The sequence below is a fragment of the Lontra canadensis genome, unplaced genomic scaffold, assembly GCF_010015895.1.
Source record: "Lontra canadensis isolate GAN:19392208 unplaced genomic scaffold, GSC_riverotter_1.0 scaffold41, whole genome shotgun sequence".
Taxonomy (NCBI): domain Eukaryota; kingdom Metazoa; phylum Chordata; class Mammalia; order Carnivora; family Mustelidae; genus Lontra; species Lontra canadensis.
The window spans coordinates 13,655,416-13,675,057 of NW_022631035.1; the positions used below are offsets into that span (position 1 = coordinate 13,655,416).

At 36.7% G+C, this 19,642-nt stretch overlaps 1 protein-coding gene across 1 annotated transcript in view; it reads left to right on the forward strand.

Moving 5' to 3' along the window:
- The window catches only part of BPTF (bromodomain PHD finger transcription factor), a 156,291-nt gene that overhangs the window by 58,389 nt on the left and 78,260 nt on the right, over positions 1 to 19,642 (forward strand). The window contains 3 exon segments of the mRNA XM_032870811.1: positions 429 to 652; positions 8,107 to 8,313; positions 8,853 to 9,041. Of these exon segments, the coding sequence (XP_032726702.1) occupies positions 429 to 652; positions 8,107 to 8,313; positions 8,853 to 9,041 (620 nt within the window).

Below are 19,642 nucleotides of genomic sequence, written 5' to 3' on the forward strand. Positions count from 1 at the left end.
TAAGTAGGCAGAGAGGCAGGCAGAGGGCGGTGGGGGGGCGGGAAGCAGATTCCCTGCTGAGCAGAGAGCCCGATGCTGGGCTCGATCCCAGGACCCTAAGACCATGACCTGAGATGAAATCAAGAGTTGGATGCTCAACCGACTGAGCGACCCAGGCTCTCCATCCTCTCTCTCCACTATTTCTCACAGATTGTTTTATCTTAAGCTACTGTGGGCTAGGAAATCAAAATAATTAGAGCTTGCTCAATTAAAGTAAAAGTAACTTGAGTTTGAATGAGACTTGAGGGGATTTCTTGTAAGCAAATATTCTGAGCTGTAGTGGGCAGACTTTGTGTTACATATTTTAACCTTCACTGGATAGATGGCAGTTGTCAGATCAGTGCCGTTATGTCTAACACAGAGAGTGTTTTTGTACTTCTTTTAAACAGAGAAGAAGATACAGAAAATGAGAATGAGAAGAAAATTTGGTACTACAGCACAAAGGTCCAACTTGCAGAATTAATTGACTGTCTAGATAAAGATTACTGGGAAGCAGAACTTTGCAAAATTCTGGAAGAAATGCGGGAAGAAATCCACCGGCACATGGACATAACTGAAGACTTGACCAATAAGGCTCGGGGCAGTAACAAATCCTTTCTGGCGGCAGCTAATGGTGAGAGGGAAATTTTCTCAATTTGCTTGTTAATAAATTTAGGATTAACTCTTGCTATGAAATCACTGTAAAACTTGAAATTATTAAAATTTCAAGTTATATATATTTTAATTCTCTGTTTTTTCTTTTTAAATATCTTATTTATTTGAGAGAGTGAGCAGGAAAGCACAAGCAGGGGAGCAGCAGAGGGACAGGGAGAAGCAGACCCCCGGCTAAGCAGGGAACCCGATATGAGGCTCGGTCCCAGGACCCTGGGATGATGACCTGAGCGAAGACAGCCATTTAACTGACTGAGCCACCCAGGCACTTCAGTTCTCTATTTTCCTTTTCCTAAGGAATCTTGTTCATCCCAACATAAATTAGGGATTTTATGCATTTTAGCCTTTAATATCTTGCCTTGGTCATTACTAAAATTTTTTTTTTCTTTAATTCAGGTATCTTATTGAGAATCCTACTTCTATTTATTTATTTATTTAAACTATTTATTTATTAGAGAGGGAGAGAGCACGAGTGGGATGAGGGGCAGAGATGGAGAAGCAGGCTCCCCACTGAGCAGGGAGCCAGACTCAGGGCTCAGTCTGGGGACTCTGGGATGGTGACCCAAGCCAAAGGCAGATGCTCAACCTACTGAGCGACCCAGGCATCCCGCGAATCCTACTTTTAATTATGAGAAAGAGTATTCTTTTAAAAGATAGTCTTTGCTTTTTTTTTTTTAAATAAAACTTTCAATTTTGGAATAGTTTTATAGTTACAGAAAGGTTGCTGAGGTAGTACAGAGGGTTCCAGATTCCCTGCACCAGCTTTCCCCTATTACTAGCATCTTACATTGGTGTGGCACATCTGTCATAAGTAGTGAACCTATATTGATACATTATGATACCTTAATCTGTACTTTATTCTGATTTTCTTATTTTTACTGGTAACCTTTCTCTGTCTCACGATCCCATCCAGGCTACCACATTGTATTTACTTATGTCTGTTTAGGTTCCTCTAGACTGTCACATACTCTCAAACTTTTCATATTTTTGAGGACTTTGACGGTTTTGAGGAGTACTGGCCAGGTATTTAATAGAAGGCCCGCAAATGGATTTGTCTCATGTCCTTCTCAGAACTGAGATACAGATTCTGGAAGGAAGACCACACCACTCTCCTCCTATCAGTACTACTTGCCATCACGTGACTTGTCACTGATGATTTTCATCTGGTTCAGGTGGCATTTGTTGAGTTTCTGCCCTGTAAGATTACTGCTCCCACCGGTGCTGTGCTTTTCGGAAGAAAGTCACTGTGCACTGCCTGCACTCAGGTGGGGAGGGTTTAGGCTCCACTCCGGGGTAGCAGCTATCTACACAAATTATTTGGGACTTTTCTGCAAAGGAGATTTGTCTGTTCTCCTCGTTTATTTATTTATATCAGTGTGGACTCATGGATATCTATTTTATACTTTGGATTATATTTCAGTAGCACCTGATTTACTTTGTTGCTCAACTTTTTGCTTTCTAAAAAAATAGATATGATTTTTTAAAATTTAATTTCAATGTAACAGAATAAATATTTTTTTAAGAAAGTTTAAATAGTACAAAAAGGTGTAGAATGAAAAGTGAACTTCCTTCGTAATCTCCAGTTTCACTTTTTTCCCACTTTTTTATGTTTAATAAGTATCACCTGTGTTTTCTTTCAATCTTAGGTAAAATAATTAGGTAAGACTCTGAAAGTACACTTGAACTGCCTGGTTTTGCTTTTCTGTATACATTATCTGCTATACGTACAATCCTTTTAATGTCCTCGAGTCTCCATTTACTGAAAAAATTTCCCCATTCTCCATTTTGCTTAAAATAGAATGTCTATACTTAATAAATATATTTAGTTAAGCTATTTCCCAGCTTGTTCTCACATACTCTACATCAGCATTCACTTGAATTCACCCGTGTTTTTTTGAGGACTATAGTCATACTGTCCTGTATAACTACCGTGGCATACACATGACTTCATCTTCAGAAGCTAGCAGACTAATTACCAAGAGTTGTGTTTCTTCATATCTGGTTGTTGGAATTATTTTTCTCTTAGATATGTTGAGAAAAATAGGTAACATTTTTATCAGATAATTTTAGTTGTTAGAATTTTGGGGGGAGTTTGTATCCCCTTCTGATTTCTTTTTCTCCATGGTATAGATCAGATAATAGGAAGTTTATTAATTTTAGACAGGTTACTTTCCTCTTGGTTTTCTTTCATGAATCATGGCATTAAAATTGACAAATCCATTTTTACTTTCTTGCATCCCCAGCTTTTAGTACAATAATAAAGAACTATGTCCAGTCTCCTAAAAGGTAGTATTATGTATGTTTTTATCAAGTATGTTGAATTAGAAATATTTTCTAGAGTGAGCTTGCCTATGTACAAAATTGTAGAGATGGTATCATCTTTTTTTTTTTCAAGATTTATTTACTTATGAGAGATGAGACCAGGAGGTACACTTGAGCAGGGGAAAGGGCAAAGGGAGAGGGACAAGTAGACCTCCCGCTAAGCACAGAGCCTGATGTGCAGAGTCTGACATGGGGCTCCATCCCAGGACCCTGAGGTCATGACCTAAGCCGAAGTCAGGCGCTCCACCAGCTGAGGCACTCATGCACCCCAGTATCATCTTAAGTAAAGAGCAAAACCAAAATAGGAATTGGTGATCAAAATGTTTAGTGGTCTGATACAGGGGAATGTGAAAAACTAGAAATGCCCAATATAGAAGAATTAGATTATCATGTGATAGAAGATTGAAGATTTGGAGAATTACATAAGGTACCATGCCAGAACAGTACCTGGGTCTTTGAAGTACTTAAATTCTCTTTCTCTAAATAAACAACGCGGTAAATACACCAGCTTTTGTAAAAAAAAAAAATAACCAATTAGCATAGTAGGATTATAGTTGGTATCCTATTTATATTTTTCAAATTTCCTACAATGAGCATTTTTTTTTGTTTTATTTTTGTTTTTTAAAGATACGGTTTATTTATTTTTAGGGGGAGAGAGAGGCAGAAGGAGGAGAAACAATCTCAAGCAGATTCCCCACTGAGTGTAGAGCCTGATGGGGGCTTGATCAGTCCCACGACTCTGAGATCATGACCTAAAGCTGAAACCTAGAGTCAGGTGCTCAACCAGCTGAGCCACCCAGGCACCCAGTATATAATGTACTTTTAAAAATTAAAGTTTTTGGGGACGCCTGGGTGGCTCAGTTGGTTAAGCAGCTGCCTTTGGCTCAGGTCATGATCCCAACGTCCTGGGATCAAGTCCCACATCGGGCTCGTTGCTCGGCAGGGAGCCTGCTTCTCCCTCTGCCTCTGCCTGCCATTCTGTCTGCCTGTGCTCGCTCTCTCTCCCTCTCTCTCTGACAATAAATAAAATCTTTAAAAAAAAAAATTAAACTTTTTTATGTAATCAGGAACAGCAGAGAAAGCTTTGAGCATTAGGTCAGAATATATTCTTAAGACAGGTGACTAATGGGGTGCCTGGGTGGCTCAGTTGGTTAAGCCACTGCCTTCAGCTCAGGTCATGATCCTGGAGTCCCGGGATCGAGCCCCGCATCAGGCTCCCAGCTCCATGGGGAGTCTGCTTCTCCCTCTGACCTTCTCCTTGCTCATGCTCTCTCTCACTGTCTCTCTCTCTCTCAAATAAATAAATAAAAAATGTTAAAAAAAAAAAAAAAAGACAGGTGACTAATGCTTATGTGCTGTGGGACTGTCTTGATCCTGTAGTTACCCTCTTAATACAGCGTGGAGTTCATTTAAGTAAGAGTGACTGTGGCTTGGATTTATTTCATGGGGAGATCTAGACAAAAAGTGACACTTTTTTTTTTTTTTTTTCTTTTCTCTTCTCCTCCTCCTTTGCTAAGGTTCATCCAGCATGGTCCTCTTACTCAAAAGAATTGAAAATTGATGGGGAAGAGGAGAGAAAACTGATTTTTTTTTTTTTAAGATTTTATCAGAGAGAGAGCACAAGCATGGGGAGTGGCAGGCAGAAGGATAATCTGTGCTCCCCACTGAGTAAGAAGCCTGGTGCGGGACTTGATCCCAGGACCTTGGGATCATGACCTGAGCTGAAGGTAGACGTTTAACCAGCTGAGCCACCCAAGCATCCTGAAAACTGGCATTTTTGAGTACCTGCTTTGGTGTTCAACTAGAACAAGTCTTTAATCCTCTCAACAGCTTTGTAAGGGGTGTGTACTGGCAGTGAATTAAACATTCAGACAGAAGAATTCCCCATTAAAACGCTGGTCTGCCACTGTTAACTTTATTTGCTCTCCCTGGGAACCAAAATCTGAGCTCTGGTAGTCCATTTAGGACATCCAGGCCAGGTAAAAACCTAGAATAATTTCTTGTGGTATTCTTTAATTTGGGATTTTATGAGAGGAAAACAGCAGAAACTACTGGGTTCTGAAATAGCCAGGAGTAATTTGCATTATCATGACATCAGTTTCAGCATCACAGTGTGTTCTGATGACTTGACATTCTTAACCTTGCAAATAGCATAAATCCTTTCAAGCTTAGCCCTTTGGTTTTTATTTTTATTATTATTATTATTATTTTTTAAAGATTTTATTTATTTATTTGACAGACAGAGATCACAAGTAGACAGAGAGGCAGGCAGAGAGAGAGAGAAGCAGGCTCCCTGCTGAGCAGAGAGCCCGATGCGGGACTCGATCCCAGGACCCTGAGATCATGACCTGAGCCGAAGGCAGCGGCTTAACCCACTGAGCCACCCAGGCGCCCAATTTTTTTTTATTATTTTTTATTTTTTTAAAGATTTTATTTATTTGACAGACAGAGATCACAAGTAGGCAGAGAGGTAGGCAGAGAGCCCGACGTGGGGCTCGATCCCAGGACCCTGGGATCATGACCTGAACCGAAGGCAGAGGCTTTAACCCACTGATCCACCCAGGTACCCCAAGCCCTTTGGTTTTTATATACTTATATGTATACTTTCGGAGGGTTTAATTCTACTTTGGTAGTTTAGTTTTCCTTTTCTGTTTTTTCCTAATAGTTTATGAAAATTTTCAAATATGTGGAAACATCAAAAAAATGGTAAACACCTGTATGTCCATCATGATTATACAATTTATATTTTTAGTTGTAAATAGTTTGCTATATTTGCTTTATCATATACCTTTATGGTAATTGTATTTTATAATTCTTTATTTTGGTGTTTTTGAAGGAAGTTTATTTTTGGAATACATTTTTCTAGGTAGAGATGGTTTTTATTTTGTTTTAGAGAGAGAGAGAGAAAGAGCGGAGGGGAGGGGCAAACAAAGAGGGAGAGAGAGAATCTTAAGCAGGTTCCATGCCCAGCACAGAACCCCACATAGGGCTTAATCTCACGACCCTGAGATCATGACCTGAGCTGAAATCAAGAGTCATATGCTTAACTGGCTGACTGCGCCACCCACTTACCCTGGTAGTAGTTGTTTTTGTTTTGTTTTGTTTTGTCTTGTTTTTTATGTTGTTTTATTCTCATTAAATGGCACTAGGAAAGTTGGGAGGAACTTGAGCTAGTTAGGTGAAGAAAAGCTAGCAGTTGGGGACGCCTGGCTGGCTCAGTTGGTAGAGCTGGTGACTCTTGATCTCAGGGTCGTGAGTTCAAGCCCCCATTGGGCTTAAAGATTCCTTGAAAAAAGGAGAAAGAAGAGCTGTCAGTTGAAAATCAGGGTGCAGCTATGCTTGAAAGAGAAATAATATGGCTCTAAGAAGAGCAAGTGATTGGAAACTAGACTTCTAAATAAAAAGTTCTTTAAAAAAAATGAGATACTTCCATTGATAAGTTTAGTGTACTTATTAGCAAGAGTAATCACAGCTATGGTGAATTGAACTGAAAGTGGTAGGTAAAGGGATACAAAGAGATAGGTCAAAAAGATCCTGAGAAGACTTGGATGATGAGGAAGACAGAAAACATGCCAGTTGGAATTTCTTCCATATGAAATTGTCCTGTACCTATCTTAGATGTTCATATATTGATTGGCTCTGAATTCTTTTAGGAATTCGGAATAGAGAAGGTGATAGAGAGTGTGAGGAGTTAACTTCAGCCAGCTCAGCTGTCATCATTTTACCAGAAAGATCAGTGTTTTCCAGTGATGACTTTTTAGGGTTTTTTTTAATCCTAGGAAACATTCTAGATACCTACCATTTAAGAAGCATGGATGAAAATGCAGGTACAGAAGATTTAAACAAAGGAAATGTAAACAAGGAAATTCAAAAATTTAAAAAAATACCATGTTACGTGGCATTAAAAAATGTTTCTTCTTGTTCACAAACACTGTACTCTAGTTGGTAATTTTATTTCTCATGGGGGTACAGTTTAGCAGTTCTGAAATTACTGTGTATACTAGAGTTGACCAAATAAATAGATATATTATAGATAATGAGAACAAGGTTTCTCTTGTTAGAAGTTATAGAGAAGCAACAGGGCAATGCTTGAATGGACCACACAAACCACTGCACAAAGATAGAGAAAAAATATAGATGTATGACATACATTGTTTAGTATGCATCTACATAACATTTCCTAGCTGTGGCTGAGTATCGAAATAGTGACACTGTAATAGTAACAATTACACCTTAGCCCAGATCATGTCTTCTGAATATCATTCTCCAGTAAAAAAAGAACCAAGAGATCATGGATTCTAGGGTTGGGGCAGGGAAAATACAAGGTGAGCTTGGAGCGTCTTGTCGTACTAGAAAGTAAGGAAATGCTTTAATGAATGAACGAAGTTTATTCCAGCTCCCAGTGGCCAAAGCTGGAATAAACTTGAGGAACAAAATAGAAAATGATAGTATTGAATCATAATCCAAAGAATATCATTAATACCTGAGAGTCTTTGCCAATATACTTGTGGTCTACATCATGTTATAATATCATTCTACCCAAACTGAAAGAGGATTAGAGCCCTTAGGGATATATTGACTTTCAAAACAGTTTCGGGACTTCAGAGAGAAATGTTTTTTCCAAATGGGACTTTGTTTTCTCATTTTGCAGTAGAGCCTGAAGGTTAGATAGCTTGGCGACTGTAAGCCTAAACAGCTAGTTCAAGTCAGATGTGCACTGGGTCATGGGTACCTTGGTTTTGACCACTGTACGACACTGCCTGGACTCTGGGTCTGTGCAGCTTACAGTTTTCCTCATACGGTAGAAGAGATGACAGTAATCTCTATCATGTCAGCTTCAAAGGTTAGACTGATTTTCTTTTTTGAAAAAAGAAAGTAGTTGTAATTACCATATATTTTCTAGAAATGAAGATAACCAAATTGGTTGGGTTCTATAAGCATTGACATTGTATTGGTAATCTTTATCCTTATTTCATAGTTCTAATGTTTTAACATGTTTAATTTTAATAACTTATATTGAAACTCTTAAGTGGCATCTGTAGTACTTTTATATTTGGTATATATGGAAGCAAAACTTTTTGTTTTTTATTACAGAAGAAATTTTGGAATCCATAAGAGCCAAAAAAGGAGATATTGATATTGTTAAAAGCCCAGAAGAAGTAGAAAAGGACAAGAATGAGACTGAGAATAATAACTCCAAAGATGTTGAGAAAAGTAGAGAGGAGTTTGAAGACCAGTCCCTTGAAAAAGACAGTGACGACAAAACGGCGGATGATGATCCTGAGCAAGGAAAATCTGAGGGTAAAAAAATTACTTGGCTAGAAAGTGATATTTAATCAGTGTTATATATGAAAACTTCAGTATTACTTTCAAAATGAAATTGAATCTCTTTTTATTACTAACACTTAATTAAATTTATATTTCTAAAGAAAGTAGGATATCATTTCCCCTTGTAACATGTATAATCATTGTAATGAGTTTTACATATTGGTGGATTGGTTATAATATATATCTCTGTTTATACTTCCTAAAAAGGTGCCATTTTCCTATGAGATTTGTTGGTGAAAAATCCCTATTTTTATAGCAGAATATGCACTTTTGTATGTGATATGTTCATTTTTATATTAATTAAACATTCTTAATATTTTAAATATTCGTAAATAGTCTTTGGATTACTTACTGCAGAAGTATCCCAGAATCTAATTGCTTCAAAATGGCCATCGAATAAAAGCATGTTTTCTTGGTGATCATTCATTTTTAGTAGTTGATTGAATGTGGCCATTTGTCCTAAAGCAATTTTAAAGGATATCTTTAAAGTTTTGTTGTGCATTTTACTGTAGAGCCAACAGAAGTTGGGGATAAAGGTAACTCTGTGTCAGCAAATCTTGGCGACAACACAACAAATGCTTCTTCAGAAGAGACTAGTCCCTCTGAAGGGAGGAGTCCCGTGGGGTGTCTCTCAGAAACCCATGATAGCAGCAACATGGCAGAGAAGAAGGTGGCATCTGAGCTCCCCCAGGATGTGCCAGGTACAGAGGGCAGTGTATCAATGCCTCTGTAATGGGGGGAATCGTTCCCTTTTGTAGTAAAAGCTGAATGTCACCTGAAATTTTAAAGTATGTGCTCATTCATGCTGCTTGCTTACATTAAGTGCCATCCCTGATTGCTAAATTGTCACCTAACATTTGGAGTTTGACACATGTTCTTGCAGTTAGTGCTTGAAACTCATCATAATCTTCATGCTTTTTAAAGTTCATTTAGCTGGTTTTGACTAATAGACTTATTTGTATATTTTATCATCAGATCATAGTGGCAGATATTTTGGTTTTACATACTTACATACTAACGGCTCCGTGTTGAATGATTTGACCATTCCAATTCTGTATGTACTAACAAATTAATTTGTTTGCATGTGCTTGTGTAGTTTTTTAAACATTTCAAACCATGTTATGATAGAAAACCATCGTCACAAAACATTTTTTACAAGATATATTTTGACATTGAAAATGTTGTTAATCAATAGTCCATATTTTAAGCTTTTTAAAATTAAAATTATACTTGAAGTAAGTTATATCACACGCAAAGAATGTCATTATGCCTTTCCTTGTGCCTTTTTTTAATGAAAAATAATTTTTATTATTAGAGCTATATGTATTTTTTAAAAAGGAAACTAGAAAATTTAGGTGAGCAAAACAAAATAAACACTGTTAATCCCACCACAAATTAAGAATCGTAGCTAATACCTTGCTGGAAGTCCTTAATGATTTTTTTCTATATATTATAAGAATATCATGTATTTTCCAACTTGTCGTACTGTCATTGCTCTTGGGTGTAGGATTCTGATGTGTTGGGAAGAACGACAGCATTAGTTAACAGTTGGAAGGCTTGATTCTAGATCCGCTTCTGCCATTAAGTTAATGTCGTATTTAATCTTGCAAGGTCTCAATGTCCCTGTTTTGTAATTTGAAGGATTTTGATGATTAACAGTTCTCGTGTGATTGCTTTCAACTGAGTGCTTATAAACCGTGAACTATTGCTGAAAACACCAGTAACATTAGATTAGTAACAAATGTGACATTAGGTTACATGCAGAGATGTATGTGTAGGGTCCAAAAGAATCACAATAATAAGGTCACCATATTTTATCCTAATGAGAGATTGTTGATTAAGATGAAGAAAAGTCTGGAAACGGTGCTAACTGGTGAAATAAAACAAAATTTTGAGCCTAGAAAAGAATAGACTTGGTATCAAGAGCAAGCTAGATTGAAAATATTGTAATTGTCCACTGAGAAGTTGGCTGGGGGTTTAGACTTCTCTTTGAGATGTAGGATATTAAGTCAAATAAGTAGAAATAATAGGAATATTATGAGTAAATATTAACCACTTTAAATTACAGCTGTTTAGAAAATAGAAGTAATAAATTCCCTTTTACTAGATTCATTTAGTAAATACCTATCAGAGATAATTTCATTTCATGAAGGAATAAGTAATGTTGATATCTACCTGATCTATTAGAGATGATTTCAGCACAAGTCCTTTAGTGAATGGACCGGAGAATCAGAGATCTATAATTCTGTGGTTAGATCTCTAGGTCCTGTCCAATTAAAATATTACAGTATTATGACTTAATATCTTTATGAGTCAGAATTTGGAAGCAGAGTACTAGGCTCCCAAAATTGTGAAGAGAATTTCATTTTTATTGGAATTATGATTACATCCTTAGTATATACTTATTAAAATATTCTTTATGCTTTTAGATTGATAGTTACTGTAAACCTTATTCTTACTAGTAGGTTTATATACTGGTAAGTTGTTTGGTTCTTAAACCAAACACAGTAGAGTAACAGCTGTGCACAGATTTTAGCAGACATTTGCTTTTACATTATTTATTACCAGTTTATTAATGTCTCTGAGACATTTGTTGTTTTGCTACCAGAATGGTTTAACGGAGAAACTCTTATCTTGGTATACTTTTAAGGGATGCCGGATGAAATACTATATCTACAGGAGTTAGGGTAGTACCTGACGTGTTGATTGCTCAGTAAATGCTGGATGTTGTTGTTATTACTGTATACAGTCAAGGCTTTGAAAGAGGGAGAAGGCCTAGAGAGTAAAAAATAACAAAGTGGGTGAGTTGAATTATACATTTAAGGTTCAGTAATAGTATTTAAACTTCGTGTTTAAACTTTGCGTTCAATTGGTTTTTTCAGTAGTAGTATTTAAACTTTGCGTTCAGTTGGTTTTTTCATGTGTAGGTCACAAAAAATCGATTTAGATGAGATCCTGAATAAGAAGTGGGAGCAAATAGCAATTGTCTGTTCCTGTAATTGGAATCGATTGGGTTCATTAGCAGGATCAGAGCGCCAGAGAGCTGAAGAGGCTATAAATTCAAAACCTGACCATTTAGTAAATCACAGCTCTCTCCTTGACTAGACTAGAAAATGAAACTAAATCTAAAAACCTGGTAGTCTCATACTTGTTTCCAAAACAATGTGAAAAGCATTTTTAAAGACGTATATTAAACACACCACACCAGTTTTTAAAGAGGAGTTTGGTACATTTAAAGTAGACAAACATTTTAGTAGATCCCTGACTTTAAAATTTACAACACTAGTGGGAATGTATCAGTGACCAAAATAGACAAAGTTAAGGCCCTTGAGGATTCTCTTTTCTAGTGGGCAGTAGATGGGCCTAATGGTAGAGTCCTGATCCTCATGGAAGACCGTAACGTAGTTACATAGAAGACTCTCTGCTTCCTTCTGTTTCTGTCTCTTTCTCCATGTGCTCATTTATTCAGCAAGTATTTATTGAGTGCCAGGTGCCTGGCAGTGTGCTGGGTGCTTTGTGGTATCCTGTGGGCAATAGATGAGATGTGGTGTTACAAGAACTGGAGAAGGGGGTTATTCGGGGTAGATGAGAAACAATAACTGTGATAGAAAGCATCTCATTGGCTTTCTTTCCCAAACCTCCAGAATGTATTCAGACACCTGATTTAATGACTCAGGCTTATCAATAGAAGACTGTCAGATTGGAAGGTTGTTTTCTATGGAAAGATTTTTTTGGTAAACTTTTTCATTAAAATATAACAAGGTAAAGTGCGTAGGTATTAAATAAACAGTTTGATAAAACATACCTCTGTAACCACATCATGTCCCCCCTAGCCACCACTGTGCCCATCCCCACAAAAGCATTTACTGTCTTGACTTCTACAACAGTCAGTTAGGATTGCCTTTAAAAAAGATCATAAATGGTATCAAACAGTATGTACTTTTTGATGTCCAGTTTTTTTTTACCTCAACAATATATGAGAGCCATCCAGATGTTGCTTGTAATAGTAGGACATTCTGTTTTATTGCAGTATGATATTCTATTACAGAGATATATAGTGACCAATTCCTAATTAATTATAATTACTCATTTTCTGTGTTGATAAGCATTTGAATGGTTTCCCATTTGGGGACCATTGTGCAATAATGCTACAGTGAATATTCTTTTACATGTTTTTTATGCTCCTATATGTGCCTTTCTGGAGGTATAAGTCTAGCTGTGGATTTCCTGGGTCATTCAGGTTGTACATGCTCATCTTAATAGAAATGGGTAGCTTTCTAGAGTTGGTTATACAAGTTTACATATACTTCATCAGTGGTCTGTGAAAGTTCTTGCTCCTCTGCATCCTTGCCAGCACTTGGTATCATTAGTGTCATTCGGTTTTTTCTCCCTTTATTTTAGTCATTCTGATGGCATTATAGGGTATCTGGCTTGAACTTGTAACTGAGGATGTTGAGCTTTTGTGTGTGTGTGTGTGTGTGTGTGTGTGTGTGTGTGTGTGTGTATGTTGTGTGTATATGCACATATTTGTTAAATATATGTATACACAGGCCATTTGGCTACCTTTTTTTGTAAACTACCTGTCAGTTCCTTTGTTTTCTCTTTTTTTTTTTGTTTTTAAAGATTTTATTTATTTATTTGACAGACAGAGATCACAAGCAGGCAGAGAGGCAGGCAGAGAAAGAGGAGGAAGCAGGCTCCCCGCCGAGCAGAGAGCCCGATGCGGGGCTCGATCCCAGGACCCTGAGATCATGACCTGAGCCGAAGGCAGAGGCTTAACCCACTGAGCCACCCAGGCGCCCCTTTGTTTTCTCTTTTGTGGTATTTTTCGTTTGTGGTTGTTTTCATGACAGAGGGTTAATTCCAGTCCCTCTACTCCTTCTGGAAGCAGAAGTACTTACATTGAATTTTTTTTTTTTTTAAGATTTCATTTATTTATTTTACAAAGAGAGATCACAACTAGGCAGAGAGAGAGGAGGAAGCAGGCTCCCACTGAGCGAGAGCCCAATGTGGGGCTTGATCCCAGAACTCTGGGATCATGACCCGAGCTGAAGGCAGAGGCCTTAACCCACTGAGCCACCCAGGCACCCCCTTACATTGATTTTTTAAATTTACTTATTTATTTGTCAGAGAGAGAGAGAGAGAGAGAACAAGAGAACGAGCGCAAGCAGGGAGAACAGCAGGCAGAGGAAAAAGCAGGCTCCCTGCTGAGCAAGGAGCCTGATGTGGGACTTGATCCCAGGACCCTGGGATCATGACCTGAGCCAAAGGCAGACGTTTAATGACTGAGCCACCAAGTTATCCCTGATTTTTTTTTTTAAGATTTTATTTATTTATTTGACAGATAGAGATCACAAGTAGGCAGAGAGAGAGGGGAAAGCAGGCTTCTTGCTGAGTAGAGAGCCCGATGTGGGGCTTGATCCCAGGACCCTGAGATCATGACCTGATCCAATGGCAGACATTTAATGACTGAGCCACCCATGTGCCCCTAAAATTTTTAATTTTTATCATTGTTTTTGGTTGTATTAAAAATAGAGCGCCTCCAAAAGAGTATTTAGATGCAATATTATTTCTCCTCTGCCTCCTTAAGATGGATGCTTTGATAATTTTTAGTTTTTATTTTTTCTAGTCTGTCAAGGCTATGATTTTCCCTTTATGTACTGCCATAGCTGCATCCTGCAAACTTATATATTGTCTTTGTCATTCAGTTTAAAATGTTTTCTGATAGTTTTCTTTTTAACCCATTCTGGTTATCATTTTTTTGCTATTGATTTTTAGCTTAACCTACTGCAGTCAGAGTACTTGTTGAGGTTTTATGGTTCCATATATGGTTAATATTGATAAATGTCTTATTTATCAATATGTATTTTTAGTTGTTGGGTACAATATTGGGCAGTCAGATCAAGGTTTTGAATTGTGTTGTTCAAATCTCTATCCTTGCTATTTTTTTTTCCTCTTTCTTCCTTCTCTGTAAGATACTTTAAAATTACTTCAGTTTACTGTGGAGTTGCCTTTTTCTCTTAAATTTTTTTCAGTTTTTGCATTATATACTTTGAGGCTTTCTAATTAGGTGCACATAGTCTTTATATTTCTTGTTGAATTAACTTTATTATTGCAAAATATCATTTATCTTTATTTTTTGGTAAGATTTATTTATTGATTTTAGAGAGAGAACACATGTGCAAGTGGGGGGAGGGGCAAAGGAAGAGGAATAGAATCTCAAGCAGTCTCCCTGCTGAGTATGGAGCCTGACGTAGGGTTTGATCTCACAACCCTAAGATTGTGAACTGAGGGGAAATCAGGAGTTGGACACTCAACTCACTGAACTCAACCTAGATGTCTGATAAAATGTCCTTTATCTTTAGTAAAATTTCTAAGCTACAACAGCTTGCTTTTAACTCCATCCCAGGACCCTGGGATCATGACCTGAGCTGCAAGCAGATGCTTTACTGACTGAGCCACCCAGGCACCCCTAGAATTTCTTTAGAAATGTATCCAGAATCTTTTTAGAAATACATCTACTTTCAGGGCACCTGGGTGGCTCATTGGTTGAGTGTCTGTCTTCAGCTGGGGTTGTGATCTTGGAGTCCTGGGATCGAGCCCCTGGTTGGGCTCCCTCCTCAGTGGGGAATCAGCTTACCTTCTATCTCTACATCTTCCCCCACCCATGCACTCTGTCAAATAAATAAAATCTTAAAAAAAAAAATACATCTACTTTCAGATTTCTTTAGAAGTAAATGTATATTGGGGAGCCTGGCTGGCCCAGTGAAAAGTGTCTCTCTTGATCTTGGGGTTGTGGGTTCAAGCCCTGTGTTGGGTGTAAAGATTGTTTAAAAATTTAAAGAAATCTTCAGAAGAAAAGAAGTAAATGTATATTATTTCAAGCTATATTTTGACATAAAGTCTTATCGGAGAGCACGGTCATTTTTATGTGATACAATAAATGATATTACGTAAGGGGAAAATTATAAATTCATGGTCAAAAAATCTATGGGAGTGAGAACATGAGAAAAAACATGCAGATGTGAATTCATATGGGGTATGAGCAGTGATCAGAAAGATTTTTATGTCGGAAAGATTGATTAAACTGAAAAGTTGGGCCATATTTTGGGGAAGGTTATTAGCCATCACTTAAAAATACTAATCTTTTAATATACCTATTAGATTTTTTTCTTGCATCTGTGTTCCAGACATTTCACTTCAGTTCATGAAAATGGTTATGTTGCCAAAAACATCCCCATGTAGCAAGTATGCTGTTTAGTATTACTTCTTTGTAATTAATAAGAGGCTTAGTTTCAGAATTACACTTTTGTTCTGGATTTTAGATTAGAACCTTTTTGTACCAGAATGTCAAGTTTTAAATTTAAAAGTGGAGAAAAGGACACATGACTTGCCAGCATCTTAAAGTCAAATCCGCTCTTGAGAGTTTTTATTCAAACAATGCAGACAGCATTTGTTTTAAGTTGATGCCTCCAGATTTAATGCCTGGGATTAAAGAACATATCAGCAGTAGATAAAACTGGCTTCATTTCCATATAATTGTTTTGAAAATGTTTCCATGGACATTCTGAAACTCTAACTGCTATAAAGTTAAACTAAAGGAACATATTGATTTAAACTATTAACTTTTGGGGATAATGACACCTTAAAAGATAGGCACTTTGCTTTAGTTTTGAATTTTACTACAAGGGAAATTCGGTGGGGGTGCCTGGGTGGCTCAGTCAGTTAAGCATCTTCTTCAGCCCAGGTCGTGATCCCGGGGTGCTGGGATCAAGGCCTGCATTGGGCACTCTGCTCCATGGGGAGCCTGCTTCTCTTTCTCCCTTTGCCCCTCCAGCTCGTGCTCATGCACTCTCTCTCAAATGAATGAATAAAATCCTTTTTTTTTTTTTTTAAGGGAAATTCAGTTGATAGGAGGCTGTTGGTAGTAGATGCTAAACCAGTGTATTAGCCTCACTGAGTTGATCTGTAAGCTTTTGAGCTTCTGCAGTTAAATAATCTTTTCTTTCTTATCCTTTTTAGTAGGTTTGGTTTTAGTTTCTAGTTGTATACATTCTGATTAGCTATTTTACCTCAATTTTTTCCTTTAAAAAAATTCCCCTTTTAACCAGATAGAAAAATTACTTTTCTCCTTTGTAGTTTTTTTGCTTAGAATTTTGTTTTTTAGGTTTTGGTGTTACTGTTCAGAAGTTGAAGATCAAGATCTACATGTAATTTTGGTTTGAGGGATAACCATAAAACTTACCCTATAATTGATTCATTGACAGTGTTTGTCATGTCTAATGAAAATAGTATTGTAAATGCCAAAACCCATAATATTTGCCACATGGCTAGAAATTTGGACTTTAAGTTTAAGATGTACCTCTTGGTAGGTGATACCTTCTTGGTGGTATTTTGAAGCAACTGCTTCAGATTTCCTTAACCTATAGCCAAATGAAGTAAAGAAGTGAAGAATTGTAGAACAATTATTTAAAGTTCGCTTCTTTCTTTATTTATTTATAGTAATTTCTACACCCAGTGTGGGGCTTAGTCCCATGGCCCCAAGAACAGGAGTCACCTGGTCTTTTGACTGAGCCAGCCAGGCTCCCCTAGAACAATTATTTAAAACAACAACAACAGCCAGGGTGTCTGGGTGGCTCTGTAGGTTAAGCATTTGACTTTGGATCTCAGCTCAGGTCTTGATCTCAAGTTCATGAGTTCGAGCTGTGCCTTGTGCTCCACACTGGGCGTGGAGCCTACTTTAGAAAAAAAAGCAAAAACCAACAACCAAAATCACTCTTCTAAACTGAAGTGGAGGAAAACGCTGTTTTCCACTTAAGACAGATTTACTTTGGATGAACGAACAAAAAAAAGCTATGTTTTATGAATTTGTGGTAGTCTGTAGTTTATTATTGCCTTGAGAGTTTAAATGGATACAATCTGAATTCGGTTTGCTTTCAGTGGGTTATTGGCTTTTTTAGATGAGAATACCTGGTAAGGGATTGATTGCCTGTTCTTGTATGAAGTACTGTTATCTCCCCAATAGCAGAAAACACTTTCTCTAAAGTATTTTAAGATGTGTATGGTCAGAATCTCTTTAAGTTCCTATCCCAGAATTTTCTTAGTTTACCATACTTGGAGTATATTATATGCTAAAAAAAGTTTTGGTGGGCTGGTCTAGAATTTTTCTTATTCTATGGGACAGTGCACTCTGAGATCATGAGGGGATATCTTCATATATTATTATTTATATATTATCTTTATATATATTATTTTATATATATCATATATATTGATAAGATGATATTTAGACCGACCATTATACATTAGGACTACTATACTTCACAAATACAGATCTTAGAGCTGTGAAAAGAATGGTTAGAGAAGAATTTGATATTATTTGTGAGAGACTTTTGTTCAGATTTTTCTGAGTTAGTTGATTTTATTACTGGTTTATAGCTGTCAGATGCTAAATTTGGCATTTTGAAATCCTTCATAAAAAATTTTTATACTAGAGACATTTTCAAACATACATAAAAGTTAAGAGAATAGTATAATGACCACACCCACATTACCATATATCTAATACGTAAAAAAGAATTATCAAGATTTGTCATACTTGCTTTACCCATTTTTTTTAACTCCTTGTTTTTTCTTTTTTTGGCTCAAAAAATCTTTTCCTCTTTGATTCTAGGTGTACATTGTCAGATAAATCACAGTCCTTAGTTAATAATACTCATCATTGGTCATTGCATAGTATCCCCTTATTCATTCAGGCTTTAAATTACTTAATAATGAAACTAAACACCTAGGAACTTGTCACCCAGATAAAAAGCTAAGTCCTGCTTTGATACTAACCTGCATCTTTAATCACCTCCCCAAGTTCATCCCCTGCCTCCTTCTGCCCTACCTGAAGTAGTTGTCACTCTGAATCCTGTGTTCACTAACCTCTTCTTTTGTTTTTATAAGGGATACACAGTAGAATCAAGACTGTTGATACTGGAGGTCAAAGTGATATATAATTCACATGCTTTTGCTTCACTGAGTTGATTTACATGATTTTCTTAAAACTATGTATTTCTCTTTTTAGTTTTAAACTTTATTACGAGTGTATAGTGTTAAATATGTATTTTTCAGTGTATTGTGTTAAGTGTGACTTTTTGGAACTTCAGTTTTTCACTTTATATTATAGTAGTAATATAACATTGTATATTGCTAATTGCATTGTAATATTCCTCTGTGCAGCTATACCACAGGTGTTGTGGGTTTTTTTTTCCCCTTTCTGGTTAATATGATTTTGGGTTCTTTTCCTACTGCAGTATTTTAAAGCAAATCCCAGACATCGGGTTATATCAATCTTACATACATCTCTAAAAAATAAGAAAAATATGAACATTTTCTTACATAATTACATTGTCATTTTAATAAAATTGATAGCAATTCCTTAATATCTTCTACTGTTCTATTATTTAAAATTTGCTCTCTTAAAAAAAGGTTTTTTTTTTTACATTTGTTGTGTTTGTAGTAACTCCAGATAAGGTTCCGATATGACATGACAGTTGATTTTATATCTCTTGAGTCTCTTCGTCTACAGTATTCTCACCGTCTCCGACATTTTTCCTCTGTATACTGTTGACTTGTTGAAGAATCAGAGTGTATCTTGCTATGGGATATCCTACATTTGGGATTTGTCTGTTCCCTTCCTCTTAGTGTTCTTCAGTTTATTCTAAAATCTTGATTAAAATCATTTTTAACTATTTTTGGCAAGAATATTCCATAACTTTGTGCTGGGTACTTCATATTATAAAGCATCAAAAGGCTTGTGATGTCTTTTTATGGTCTGCCTTTATAAATGCTGAAGTTGATCAGTGAGTTCAGGTAGTGACATTGTAAAGTTTCCTGTTAACCTCTCATTCATTGATGATCATTTCAGGATCAGTTACTTATTTGGAGATTATAATGTGGTGGTTTTTAATTCTGTCTTTTTTCTGAATTTGTTTAACTGGAATTCTGTGAAGAATTTTCCCTCGTTAGCTGAGACTGTTTGAATACTTGAAATTTAGGTAGAGCAGGAATAAATGCTGGATTATTTTTCAGAATCAGTAGTTGGTGTCCAGTTACTTTCAGTGTTGATTCATGAGTTAGGGACTTCTATACAGGAGCGTGGCTTTCTCATTTTAAATATCCATTTGAACTCATGGGTCTTTATGTATTCAGTTTGTTTTAGTCAGTGGTAGTTATTCATTTTGCTTATATTGACCAGCATAAGCCCCTCATGTTGGCTTTTGAGTCCTTTTTCCATGACCCTGGTAGTCTTAGATAG